This window comes from Oncorhynchus tshawytscha, linkage group LG03, assembly GCF_018296145.1.
Source record: "Oncorhynchus tshawytscha isolate Ot180627B linkage group LG03, Otsh_v2.0, whole genome shotgun sequence".
NCBI lineage: Eukaryota > Metazoa > Chordata > Actinopteri > Salmoniformes > Salmonidae > Oncorhynchus > Oncorhynchus tshawytscha.
The window spans coordinates 4424238-4439333 of NC_056431.1; the positions used below are offsets into that span (position 1 = coordinate 4424238).

The following is a 15096-nucleotide window of genomic DNA, read 5'->3' on the forward strand; positions in this document are numbered from 1 at the left end:
ATAATTTAGTACTTTTTGCTGTGGGAAATCTATTGCATTGGGAATTTGAATTAGGCTCTGATCTTGTATCGGATGAATAAATGCACTAAATAAACGTTCAGAGACCAAATGACAGATCGAAGTTACAACTCATTTTCTACAATGTAATACAGTAGGAAACAGGCTGTAGACTAATACATTAGGCCTACCTAGGCTACCATCTATGGATATGGAACCATGCACTAGTGTCAAACAAATAAATAACACAAACAGACAGGGATAGATCTTTGTTTATTTATCTGTTTTCTTTACATTATCTGAAACAAATGATGGGAAAATGAATTAATATCTCTGACAGCAGGTCCACCAAAAATGGAAAGACAAAAATGTATCCCTGATAGTGGTGTCTCTATTCAAAACAGACCCCAGATCCCTTCACCAAAGCCAAATAAAACGACATAAAGTTCCATAGAAACACCACGCTTCACAGCTGGCATAATGTTTCCCTCTCATTCACTCACCAAGCTCTCTAAATGCTGGTAGCAACACCCCTCAGCACAAAAAACCTTTCAGCACAATGTATGTGACTGGCTGGTGTCAATTGATGTACACTATATTGTACATGTTTTACCATACAAATGGATATCTACTATTTCTCGATTTGCTTTTATCCTACTTCCTCATGGTACAAGGTGTTATATTGGAACCATACTTTTGAGTGAAAGGTGTCACTACCTCTTCAGACATATGTATGAACATACATAGGCTACATATATACACAGCATATCTCCCCCACAATTTTGCATAATTACTTAGTGCATTGCTCAAGATTTCCTGAGAATAGTTGCAGCACAAAAACAAAAGTCCAAGGCAGCTTCACCCCTTTACATAGCAATCTCTTATCATGATTATTACACTACGCAGTAGAAAGAATATAGACCAATGTTATTATCAAGAATTGAAGGAACAATATACAGATATCTTCTCTTACAATCATAAACGATACTGAGTGACGTCATGGAATGGATAAGGAGGTGAAACAAAAAAAAATTAAAAGCTCTCAATATTTTAGTGCAAATAAATCAGAAACAAGGAAAGTTCTTCTACATAGCGTGGAATGGTAGCACACACAGGTCCAGTCTGCTAGAGCTACATAAGCTTCAGGCTAGAGTTACAGCCCTCGTAAATAGTTGTAAATAAAGAACATAACTCACTATCACCTAAAGAGTGACAGACTTTGAAGAAATAGTTGATTATCTGTAAGCAAAGTAGCCTTACACCTGCAATGGGCCACCCAAGATGGTCGCTGGTCTCCTAGAGACAAAGGGCCTATCTGTGACTTATACACACAGCTTTGACAGATAACACAATAACATACAGTACATGTTGAATCCACAACACAGTTCTCTCCTTAAGTGCAGTTGATGCTTATCTCTTTAACTGAAAGTGTGAAACGGCTACGGGTGGTGCGACAGTTGTCTTGTGCTCTAAAGAGAGAGAGAGAGAAAGGCTCGGTCTGTCTCTTTTCCCCCTCTCTTTTCTGATCCCTTCTTTCTCCCCAGGAGGATGGAATGTGCCAGTATTATTGCAGTACCTTTTCAGGGTGTGATGTGTTGTGCAAAACAAATGCAAAAGGAGGAAGAATAGCCAACAGAGGACCTTTCACCCAACATGGCACTGGGTGTACGGGTCTTTGTTAGCCGTCACGTTAAGCACAATGCAGTTTCTCTTAAGACTCAAAAGGAAGCAGGTACAGAGCACTTCAACTGTGCCAGAAGGGGACCCGAGCCGAGTGGTGTTGCGGGTCACTGTGTCAAACCCTGGGTCAGGTCACTGTGGATACCCTGGGTCAGGTCACTGTGGATACCCTGGGTCAGGTCACTGTGGATACCCTGGGTCAGGTCACTGTGGATACCCTGGGTCGGGTCACTGTGGATACCCTGGGTCGGGTCACTGTGGATACCCTGGGTCAGGCCACACACACAGTTTCAACTGGAAAGCCACAATAAATAACAATAAATAAATAAATACAGAGCAATCAAGAGATCAATGTCTCTCCCTCACTCTCTCCTTCCCTCTTGGTCTCTCCTTTTCTCTCGCTCATTTTGCAATAAAAAAAACGAGGAGTGCATGATCAGAAGACGTTCTAAAGAAGGAAACTTTGGAAAGGAATTGTCCCGTCGATGTCAAAAAGTAAACGCTAAAGCAACAAACACACCTCTCATTAACAATCATCCAATGACCCTGCAGATGTAGTCTAGTTTTGGTCAGTCATTTTTCACAGAGCACTAGAGCTCCACAGAGAATCGAACCTATGGAAGCAGTCTCCAACCCTTCTAGCAGTCTGCAGCAGAGAACCGGGCAAATGAAGACAGGTCTTTTAACCAAACCTTGGCTCTAAAATCCCAGGATACCCTTAGAGCCATCCCACTGGGAACAGACATCAATTCAATGTCTATTCCACATTGGTTTAATGTCATTTCATTGAAATGGAGTGGAACCAACAATGATTCAACCAGTGCGTGCCCATTGGGATCTCAATCTATAGCTCTGGTACTCCTGTGCTTGATCAAACTGATTGATTAGGAAGAAATAAACTGAAATCTTTGGTATCATCGGTGCCTCATAAAAGGGCATGAAAATCTACTTAGAACAGACAGCAAAATAATAAGCCTTATTAAAATATGACTGTTACTGTTAGATAATGGCTATCTTCAATAGGAAACCTGTGTGACTTGTTGCCATTGGCAACTAGCTCCACCAATAACCACTAGAGGGTAGTAGGGTACACCCAAAGTGAAACAGCAGATTCCACACCTACTACTATACTTACCTAACTTAGCAGGCGTAAAACAAACGCCTGAGTGGGTCGGAAGGAACCGGAAGCTACCGGTTTTCAGGCTTTGTGTCTTCTCTGCTTTTCCACTGAAAACCGGATGATTCTGGTTTCTTACTACCCCACTGAGAGTGCTAGTATAGTGACATGAAGAGTGATAGGGTTTAGTAGTGCCAGATGGATGTTGTACATACATTGTTTGAACATCAATAACATTTGATTGTTATATTACTCTAACAGCACTCTGCTCAAAAATACATGATTTCTTTTCTCTTCTTTTTTTTTTTACATCTGGACACATCATTTTTCTCAGCTCCTGACTTCAGTTTGCTTAGTGAGAGAAAAGAACCCCATATCCCCATCAGCACATCTATGGGCAAAACATTCCCTCAATAAAGCCTCTTTTTATGTACAGCTAATAAGAATAACCACAGCATGAAATAAAATAGAAATGGAAAATAGAAATAAAAGACAACTGAAATAAAAACAGAGCCATGAAACAACAATAACAAATCAGAAAACCCGTTTTCCATTATTCTTTTTGTATCGTTTAGTCATTCTCTATCATTTAGTCTTTCTCTAAGCGCTTTGTAAGAAGGAGCAGGTCCAGTCACCTGAGTGAGATCCCCATCCATACTGTAGGTGACACACACACACACACGCACGCACACACTTATGCATATACAAATGCACATACGTGCACACAAACACATGCACACGCATACACATCCATGCACGCTCTTCTCTTCCTCTCTTCTCACTCGTCTTCCTCTGCCTCCTCCTCTGCCTCCTTATCCCATATTGCATGCTGAAGTGCAGGAGAGTGGCCCCCGCCTGCCTCCTCCCCCTCCACCCCTCTCACCCCCAGCTCCAGGCCTCTCCACAGCAGACCAGGGTAGGGTAACCTGTGAGGCCCTAGGAGGGCTATAGCTTGCTCCCCGTCAGCCTCCTCCTGGAACACCATTTGACCTCCAGCCCCAGCCTCAGCCCCCAGGCCAACCATCCCAGCACGGGGGTGGAATGCTGAGGCGTGGGGCTGCAGGGCCAGATTCTCCAGCGGGTCGAGTTGGTCTGGAGAATACCCTCTTCCTCCTCCTCTAACCCTTCTGCCCTCTTCCCCGTGGTCAGCCCCAGGCCCGCGCCTCGGCCGTGCCCGGGTACGGACCTCCAGGCAGCTGAGGCCCTTGCGGTGGCGCTGGAGGTGGTCCTCGCGGGCGAAGGCCTTGTGGCAGAGCGGGCACTCGAAGGGGCGTGCCCCACTATGGAGAGACAGGTGGTTCTTCAGGTCGTAGGAATGCAGGAAGCGGGCGGGGCAGTGGGGGCAAGTGTTTACGCATGTGGATCTTCAACTTGTCATTCCTGGGCGCTCCCCTGTGTGTTTACGCATGTGGATCTTCAACTTGTCATTCCTGAGAGAGAAAGGAAAGAGGATAATGGCTCAGCATCATATGTAGAACAATGCTAGCTCTGTAATCTGTAATAGATAATAGTGTTAAACACACAGGTACATACCTGGTGATAATAGTGTTAAACACACAGGTACATACCTGGTGATAATAGTGTTAAACACACAGGTACATACCTGGTGATAATAGTGTTAAACACACAGGTAAATACCTGGTGATAATAGTGTTAAAACACACAGGTACATACCTGGTGATAATAGTGTTAAACACACAGGTACATACCTGGTGATAATAGTGTTAAACACACAGGTATTATTTACTTTTCTGTTCTTTTGCACACCAGTATCTCTACCTGCACATGACCATGACCACATCGTCATTTCCGGTCACAACTTGCAGACTTGTTTACGTGTTGCTGTGCGTTTTGTTGCCAACCTATTTTGCTACCTGACAACTTTATGGTTTTTACTTTTTAATTACTGTTTATATTTTTGGTTTTCCCTCAACTTTTTCACTCTGGACGCTTTATCTGGACATGGTTCGTCAAGACCTCCAACAGCCGAAGCTAAGTAGTAACATTAACATGATGCCTTCTAATTGCAGGCGCTGTTCTCATAATATACAGGAGAACAATCGCCTTACGGCGAGGATAGCTGTGCTACAAGCCCAGCTTCAGACGCAATCGTTAGGCAAGGGAAATTTCAGTGTAGGAAAGGATGAAACAGCGTCTGTGCCACCAGTAAGTACAGATAGTAACGTTCGTATAAATCCCCTCGCACGGTCCCCGCAGCCGGACAACTTTCTCATGGTTTCTGGAAGGAAATGCTGTAGGAACGCTCAACCGGTGTTGCTCATTCAGCCGACAGAAACTTTCAACCGGTTTTCCCCATTAAGCAGAGAGTCGGAGTCAGAGGCCGAGTCTTCTCTTGTCTCTACTCCTCCCGTTACGGGGTCTGAGACGCCGAAGCTTCCCACCATTAGCTCTGACAAATGGAAAACTCTAGTCATTGGCGACTCCATTACCCGCAGTATTAGACTTAAAGCGAATCATCCAGCGATCATACACTGTTTACCAGGGGGCAGGGCTACCAACGTTAAGGCTAATCTGAAGATGGTGCTGGCTAAAGCTAAAACTGGCGAGTGTAGAGAGTATAGAGAGATTGTTATCCACGTCGGCACCAACGATGCTAGGATGAAACAGTCAGAGATCACCAAGCGCAACATAGCTTCTGCATGTAAATCAGCTAGAAAGATGTGTCGGCATCGAGTAATTGTCTCTGGCCCCCTCCCAGTTAGCGGGAGTGATGAGCTCTACAGCAGTCTCACAACTCAATCGCTGGTTGAAAACTGTTTTCTGCCCCTCCCAAAAGATAGAATTTGTAGATAATTGGCCCTCTTTCTGGGACTCACCCACAAACAGGACCAAGCCTGACCTGCTGAGGAGTGATGGACTCTATCCTAGCTGGAGGGGTGCTCTCATCTTATCTACCAACATAGACAGGGCTCTAACTCCTCTAGCTCCACAATGAAATAGGGTACAGGCCAGGCAGCAGGCTGTTAGCCAGCCTGCCAGCATAGTGGAGTCTGCCACTAGCACAGTCAGTGTAGTCAGCTCAGCTATCACCATTGAGACCGTGTCTGTGCCTCGACCTAGGTTGGGCAAAACTAAACATGGCGGTGTTCGCCTTAGCAATCTCACTAGGATAAAGACCTCCTCCATTCCTGTCATTATTGAAAGAGATCATGATACCTCACATCTCAAAATAGGGCTACTTAATGTTAGATCCCTTACTTCAAAGGCAATTATAGTCAATGAACTAATCACTGATCATAATCTTGATGTGATTGGCCTGACTGAAACATGGCTTAAGCCTGATGAATTTACTGTCTTAAATGAGGCCTCCCCTCCTGGCTACACTAGTGACCATATCCCCCGTGCATCCCGCAAAGGCGGAGGTGTTGCTAACATTTACGATAGCAAATTTCAATTTACAGACAAAAAAAATGACGTTTTTGTCTTTTGAGCTTCTAGTCATGAAATCTATGCAGCCTACTCAATCACTTTTTATAGCTACTGTTTACAGGCCTCCTGGGCCATTTACAGCGTTCCTCATTGAGTTCCCTGAATTCCTATCGGACCTTGTAGTCATAGCAGATAATATTCTAATCTTTGGTGACTTTAATATTCACATGGAAAAGTCCACAGACCCACTCCAAGAGGCTTTCGGAGCCATCATCGACTCAGTGGGTTTTGTCCAACATGTCTCTGGACCCACTCACTGTCACAGTCATACTCTGGACCTAGTTTTGTCCCATAGAATAAATGTTGTGGATCTTAATGTTTTTCCTCATAATCCTGGACTATCGGACCACCATTTTATTACGTTTGCAATTGCAACAAATAATCTGCTCAGACCCCAACCAAGGAACATCAAAAGTCGTGCTATAAATTCACAGACAACACAAAGATTCCTTGATGTCCTTCCAGATACCCTCTATCTACCCATGGACGCCAGAGGACAAAAATCAGTTAACCACCTAACTTAGGAACTCAATTTAACCTTGCGCAATACCCTAGATGCAGTTGCACCCCTAAAAACTAAAAACATTTCTCATAAGAAACTAGCTCCCTGGTACACAGAAAATACCCGAGCTCTGAAGCAAGCTTCCAGAAAATTGGAACGGAAATGGCGCCACACCAAACTGGAAGTCTTCCGACTAGCTTGGAAAGACAGTACCGTGTAGTACTGAAGAGCCCTTATTGCTGCTCGATCATCCTATTTTTCTAACTTAATTGAGGAAAATAAGAACAATCCGAAATTCCTTTTTGATACTGTCGCAAAGCTAACTAAAAAGCAGCATTCCCCAAGAGAGGATGGCTTTCACTTTAGCAGTGATAAAATTCATGAACTTCTTTGAGGAAAAGATCATGATTATTAGAAAGCAAATTACGGACTTCTCTTTAAATCTGCGTATTCCTTCAAAGCTCAGTTGTCCTGAGTCTGCACAACTCTGCCAGGACCTAGGATCAAGAGAGACGCTCAAGTGTTTTAGTACTATATCTCTTGACATAATGATGAAAATAATCATGGCCTCTAAACCTTCAAGCTGCATACTGGACCCTATTCCAACTAAACTACTGAAAGAGCTGCTTCCTGTGCTTGGCCCTCCTATGTTGAACATAATAAACGGCTCTCTATCCACCGGATGTGTACCAAACTCACTAAAAGTGGCAGTAATAAAGCCTCTCTTGAAAAAGCCAAACCTTGACCCAGAAAATATAAAAAACTATCGGCCTATATCGAATCTTCCATTCCTCTCAAAATGTTTAGAAAAGGCTGTTGCGCAACAACTCACTGCCTTCCTGAAGACAAACAATGTATACGAAATGCTCCAGTCTGGTTTTAGACCCCATCATAGCACTGAGACTGCACTTGTGAAGGTGGTAAATGACCTTTTAATGGCATCAGACCGAGGCTCTGCATCTGTCCTCGTGCTCCTAGACCTTAGTGCTGCTTTTGATACCATCGATCACCACATTCTTTTGGAGAGATTGGAAACCCAAATTGGTCTACACGGACAAGTTCTGGCCTGGTTTAGATCTTATCTGTCGGAAAGATATGTTTGTCTCTGTGAATGGTTTGTCCTCTGACAAATCAACTGTAAATTTCGGTGTTCCTCAAGGTTCCGTTTTAGGACCACTATTGTTTTCACTATATATTTTGGGGATGTCAAAACATAATGTTAACTTTCACTGCTATGCGGATGACACACAGCTGTACATTTCAATGAAACATGGTGAAGCCCCAAAATTGCCCTCACTAGAAGCATGTGTTTCAGACATAAGGAAGTGGATGGCTGCAAACTTTCTACTTTTAAACTCGGACAAAACAGAGATGCTTGTTCTAGGTCCCAAGAAACAAAGAGATCTTCTGTTGAATCTGACAATTAATCTTAATGGTTGTACAGTCGTCTCAAATAAAACTGTGAAGGACCTCGGCGTTACTCTGGACCCTGATCTCTCTTTTGAAGAACATATCAAGACCATTTCAAGGACAGCTTTTTTTCCATCTACGTAACATTGCAAAAATCAGAAACTTTCTGTCCAAAAATGATGCAGAAAAATTAATCCATACTTTTGTCACTTCTAGGTTAGACTACTGCAATGCTCTACTTTCCGGCTACCCGGATAAAGCACTAAATAAACTTCAGTTAGTGGTAAATACGGCTGCTAGAATCCTGACTAGAACCCCAAAATTTGATCATATTACTCCAGTGCTAGCCTCCCTACACTGGCTTCCTGTCAAAGCAAGGGCTGATTTCAAGGTTTTACTGCTAACCTAACGAGCATTACATGGGCTTGCTCCTACCTATCTCTCTGATTTGGTCCTGCCGTACATACCTACACGTACGCTACGGTCACAAGACGCAGGCCTCCTAATTGTCCCTAGAATTTCTAAGCAAACAGCTGGAGGCAGGGCTTTCTCCTATAGAGCTCCATTTTTATGGAACGGTCTGCCTACCCATGTCAGAGATGCAAACTCAGTCTCAACCTTTAAGTCTTTACTGAAGACTCATCTCTTCAGTGGGACATATGATTGAGTGTAGTCTGGCCCAGGAGTGGGAAGGTGAACGGAAAGGCTCTGGAGCAACGAACCGCCCTTGCTGTCTCTGCCTGGCCGGTTCCCCTCTTTCCACTGGGATTCTCTGCCTCTAACCCTATTACAGGGGCTGAGTCACTGGCTTACTGGGGCTCTCTCATACCGTCCCTGGGAGGGGTGCGTCACCTGAGTGGGTTGAGTCACTGATGTGATCATCCTGTCTGGGTTGGCGCCCCGGCGGAGATCTTTGTGGGCTATACTCAGCCCTGTCTCAGGATGGTAAGTTAGTGGTTGAAGATATCCCTCTAGTGGTGTGGGGGCTGTGCTTTGGCAAAGTGGGTGGGGTTATATCCTTCCTGTTTGGCCCTGTCCGGGGGTGTCCTCAGATGGGGCCACAGTGTCTCCTGACCCCTCCTGTCTCAGCCTCCAGTATTTATGCTGCAGTAGTTTGTGTCGGGGGGCTAGGGTCAGTTTGTTATATCTGGAGTACTTTTCCTGTCCTATTCGGTGTCCTGTATGAATTTAAGTGTGCTCTCTCTAATTCTCTCTTTCTCTCTTTCTTTCTCTCTCTCGGAGGACCTGAGCCTTAGGACCATGCCTCAGGACTACCTGACATGATGACTCCTTGCTGTCCCCAGTCCACCTGGCCGTGCTGCTGCTCCAGTTTCAACTGTTCTGCCTTATTATTATTGGACCATGCTGGTCATTTATGAACATTTGAACATCTTGGCCAGGTTCTGTTATAATCTCCACCCGGCACAGCCAGAAGAGGACTGGCCACCCCACATAGCCTGGTTCCTCTTTAGGTTTCTTCCTAGGTTTTGGCCTTTCTAGGGAGTTTTTCTTAGCCACTGTGCTTCTACACCTGCATTGCTTGCTGTTTGGGGTTTTAGGCTGGGTTTCTGTACAGCACTTTGAGATATCAGCTGATGTGCGAAGGGCTATATAAATACATTTGATTTTGACCATCTGATCATTTATCACTCCAGTGTTAATCTGCTAAATTGTAATTATTCGCTCCTATGGCCTATTTATTGCCTACCTCCTCATGCCTTTTGCACACAATGTATATAGATTCTTTTTTTCTACTGTGTTATTGACTTGTTTATTGTTTACTCCATGTGTAACTCTGTGTTGTTGTCTGTTCACACTGCTATGCTTTATCTTGGCCAGGTCGCAGTTGTAAATGAGAACTTGTTCTCAACTAGCCTACCTGGTTAAATAAAGGTGAAATAAAATAAAAAATACCTGGTGATAATAGTATTAAAACACACAGGTACATACCTGGTGATAATAGTATTAAAACACACAGGTACATACCTGGTGATAATAGTATTAAAACACACAGGTACATACCTGGTGATAATAGTGTTAAAACACACAGGTACATACCTGGTGATAATAGTATTAAAACACACAGGTACATACCTGGTGATAATAGTGTTAAAACACACAGGTACATACCTGGTGATAATAGTATTAAAACACACAGGTACATACCTGGTGATAATAGTGTTAAACACACAGGTACATACCTGGTGATAATAGTGTTAAACACACAGGTACATACCTGGTGATAATAGTATTAAAACACACAGGTACATACCTGGTGATAACAGTGTTAAACACACAGGTACATACCTGGTGATAATAGTATTAAAACACACAGGTACATACCTGGTGATAATAGTGTTAAACACACAGGTACATACCTGGTGATAATAGTGTTAAACACACAGGTACATACCTGGTGATAATAGTATTAAAACACACAGGTACATACCTGGTGATAACAGTGTTAAACACACAGGTACATACCTGGTGATAATAGTGTTAAACACACAGGTACATACCTGGTGATAATAGTATTAAAACACACAGGTACATACCTGGTGATAATAGTGTTAAACACACAGGTACATACCTGGTGATAATAGTATTAAAACACAGGTACATACCTGGTGATAATAGTATTAAAACACACAGGTACATACCTGGTGATAATAGTGTTAAACACACAGGTACATACCTGGTGATAATAGTGTTAAACACACAGGTACATACCTGGTGATAATAGTGTTAAACACACAGGTACATACCTGGTGATAATAGTGTTAAACACACAGGTACATACCTGGTGATAATAGTGTTAAACACACAGGTACATACCTGGTGATAATAGTGTTAAACACACAGGTACATACCTGGTGATAATAGTGTTAAACACACAGGTACATACCTGGTAAAGCGGACCCCGCAGGTAGAGCACTCGAATGGTTTCTCCCCAGTGTGTGTTCTCATGTGTCTGGGCAGCTTCCCTGCTCCGTGGATGATCTTCTGACAGACAGGACACTGCTGGGGGGTCTGAGACTTCCTCTTCCTACCCCCTCCTCCTGCCCCTGTGGCCACCCCTTGCTCTGCCAGGGGGGCTGAAGTAAAGCTGGGCACCCCACCGTTCCCCACTCCCTCCATCTCCTCCTCGTCTTCTGACAGCCTGTCGTCCGAGAGGGGAAGAGGGGGGTGGGGGGCGAGGAGGCACTCCTGAGGCCAGTGCACCCCTCCGTTGACTGCTGTACTCCCTCTCCCTGCATCCCTGCCCTGCTTCCGCTCCCCGTTCTGTCCTGTGGTGGGGGGGTGTTCATCCTGCTCAGGGCTGGGGGGTCGGGTGGAGGGATGAGAGTGGGCCCCGTCTTGAACAGGTGAGGGGTGTGGAGGAGGAGTGGAGGGGTGCTGGTGTGTGTTAATATTGGGGCGATGAGGCAGTGGCTGGTGGTGCGATGACTCCACCTTGTTGACTCTCCGTCTGTCTATCTTCCTCCGGGAGCCTTTCTTCATCCCCCTCTCCACCCTTCTCTCCCTCTCCGCCTGTACCCTCTCCTCCCCCATCTCCCACTCTACCTCCCCCGCCGTCTCCCCCAGTATGTCTCTACAGGCATCAACCACACACTGGATCCCCAGTAACTGAGCTCCTCTCAACACGTCTCTCATGCCAGAGCTGCGGATGGTCAGGGTGGCCGTGTAGGCAAACTCCAGCAGGGCACCCAGGGCATCGGGCGCGACACAGTCCAGCTGGCACACACTGAACCCTCCTCCTCCCCCCGCCGCCTCCCCCCCTGCCTCGGCCCCCTCCTCCGCTCCAAACAGCCCGCGGAAGTAGAGGCTGACGGCAGCCATGACAGAGCGGTGGGTAGGGTAGCGGGCACCCCGCGAGGTCAGGGTGAGGTCACAGAGTAGCCCCGCCCTGCGCTGGGCGTTGAGGCGGAACAGGATCTCGCTGCTGTGCTCTGGGAAGGGGATCCCAATCAGACCGTCCTCTCCTGGAGACATCGCCACCTGCAGGAGGGAACAGTTGGTTAGAATAACACAGACATTGATGTTCAGGCTGAATCAAAATAATTCGGTGGCCACAGACAGGTTTTTTTACATGGAAAAAAAACAAGAATCAGACAAAGTTTTTTAAAACATTTCTTCTGGTGTGGTGAATGTCAAGCAATGACATCAGAACAAAATTGTGTATGCTTTTGATATAGATCACATTTCATGGCTTTGAATACAAGGAAACAAATGCTGACATACCTAGAATACCTCAGTGCATGGACGTGTCCTTTGTCAAGTAAAACTGTGTTAGTTAATGTAGTCACGGTGCAGAGATATTTTGGTTGGTACTGTAGCCTTTCATTACTAGCGTGACTTCCACAAAGAGCGATGGACCATATTAAACAAAAGCTTAGTGCTATCCCTCCTTCACGTGAGGGACCATATTAAACAAGAGCTTAATGCTATCCCTCCTTCACGTGAGGGACCATATTAAACAAGAGCTTAGTGCTATCCCTCCTTCACGTGAGGGACCATATTAAACAAGAGCTTAGTGCTATCCCTCCTTCACGTGAGGGACCATATTAAACAAGCGCTTAGTGCTATCCCTCCTTCACGTGAGGGACCATATTAATCAAGAGCTTAGCTTAGTGCTATCCCTCCTTCACGTGAGGGACCATATTAAACAAGAGCTTAGTGCTATCCCTCCTTCACGTGAGGGACCATATTAAACAAGAGCTTAGTGCTATCCCTCCTTCACGTGAGGGACCATATTAAACAAGAGCTTAGTGCTATCCCTCCTTCACGTGAGGGACCATATTAAAACAAGAGCTTAGTGCTATCCCTCCTTCACGTGAGGGACCATATTAAACAAAGCTTAGTGCTATCCCTCCTTCACGTGAGGGACCATATTAAACAAGAGCTTAGTGCTATCCCTCCTTCACGTGAGGGACCATATTAATCAAGAGCTTAGTGCTATCCCTCCTTCACGTGAGGGACCATATTAATCAAGAGCTTAGTGCTATCCCTCCTTCACGTGAGGGACCATATTAATCAAGAGCTTAGTGCTATCCCTCCTTCACGTGAGGGACCATATTAAACAAAAGCTTAGTGCTATCCCTCCTTCACGTGAGGGACCATATTAAACAAAAGCTTAGTGCTATCCCTCCTTCACGTGAGGGACCATATTAAACAAGAGCTTAGTGCTATCCCTCCTTCAATCACTCCTCCCTTCTCCCTCGAACTACCACCCCCTCAACCCCAGATTACGACATCAGGAAAAAGTGATTTTGGCAGAGGGGGTGGGAAGGGGGGACAACTGGGAGGATCAGAGAGCGAGAGAGCGAGTGTGTGTGTTTGTGTGTCAGTGGTTGATAGTATTAGCTCCTTGATTAATAATAGAGAGAGAGCGACGAAGGAGAGGAAGAGACAAAGAGGAAGGTGAAAGAGAGGAGTCAGACTGTACTGGGGACGACGTCCACACACACACAAGGTGATAGAGCTTTTGCGTATGTCACATCGTCAAAGGAAGATTCAAGTTATATGGATGTATTTCAAGTCAGGATTCTGCTCACTGAGTCTAACCTTAACAGTGCGGTGTGGTATTTCCTGAAACAGAACTTTGACTTTAGGAAAATGAAAACAGAGAAGAGTTCATGTTGGGTAAAACAAGACGTGTCTAGAAGTGTTTATGTGAGGATAACAGAAGCTTGTTCTTCTCCTCCCTTCTTTTCAAGACCTCATCACCCACTCCGTGTCCTCCCTTTCACACATGCCCTCCAGGGGAGGTGTATAATGGAGGAAGAGAGTGAGAGAGTGTGAAACAGAGAGAGCATTTAGGCCTACAGTGGAAGTTTGTGTCTTACTCCATTTTACTAATCCATAGACTACTTTCTAGGTAGGTTACCAGGTCTATAGAAGTCTACACTGTCTATGTATACATATGATGAGGTTTATTTATAACACCCAAGGGCTCTCCTCTCCTGTTCCCCTGGCTCTCACCTAACCCCCTCTCCTGTTCCACAGTACCACTCACCTGAGCAGACTACATTTTCCACAAACAACAGACTAACTCCCCCCTCCTCCCCCACCTTTGTCTCCCTCCCATAGCAACCACCAACAGCCCCCTAACCATCCTATAATACTGTCCACATAGCACCCTGGAGGGGCTCTCCTCGACGACAGTACATTCTGTTTCACCTGACTAACCTGCTCCAAGACACACCCCATTAAATACACACACACACACACACATTGCGTGTCTCTCTCTTGGCTCCCCGAGTCCCCATTGCATGAAGATCAACAGACCACAAACTGAACAATGTCAAAAACACACACACCCCACCCATACAGTCCATACACTAACGTTCATATTGTCGCACTTCAACAGAAACCCCAATCCCACCTGTATCAACAGAACCTTACCCAAACCTTACCCTCCCAACCTCAACCCATCAGCTGTGTCTAAACCCAAACGGCACCCCTACCTTTCCTGCCTTCATGGCTGATAGAGGGACCGTCGACTGGAGGCGATGCTGTGTCTGTGTCATGGTATAAGTGTTTTTATACTTCAGTCTTCCTCACTTCTTCCTTCCTATATTACAGCCTTCTATTCTCCCTCGCTCTCCTTAAACCTTTAACTCTCAAAGTTCAGAGAAGTTGGGGTTTCGCGTTCATCCTTGGGGATGTCTACCTCTTTCTCTCTCACTCGCTCTCTCTTCCTGTTTTATGAAAAGAAGGTGCTTGGCGGCGGAGAGAGAGATTGAGATACCCCTCCCCCTTCTCGCCCACGCGCCACTCTCTCCAAAATACAGTGGGTCCATTTTCCGAAACGAGAGATCGTAAGTTTCCGAAATACCTAACTTCCTGGCCTGCCCCTCCCCGACCACAGATCTGACCTCTGACCTTGGCTGATGGACAGGTAGGAGGGATGTTTGTCCATCTGTCTAGACAGGTGGGG

At 45.3% G+C, this 15096-nt stretch overlaps 1 protein-coding gene across 1 annotated transcript; it reads right to left on the reverse strand.

The window, feature by feature from the left end:
- Positions 1-251: 251 nt before the first annotated feature.
- LOC112247849 (zinc finger and BTB domain-containing protein 7B-like) lies at positions 252-14847 on the reverse strand. Its single transcript, XM_042307948.1, is given in 3 exon segments — positions 252-4224; positions 11062-12155; positions 14624-14847. Coding segments are annotated over 3 exon segments (1809 nt in total). The 5' UTR covers positions 14687-14847; the 3' UTR covers positions 252-3572.
- Positions 14848-15096: the final 249 nt, after the last annotated feature.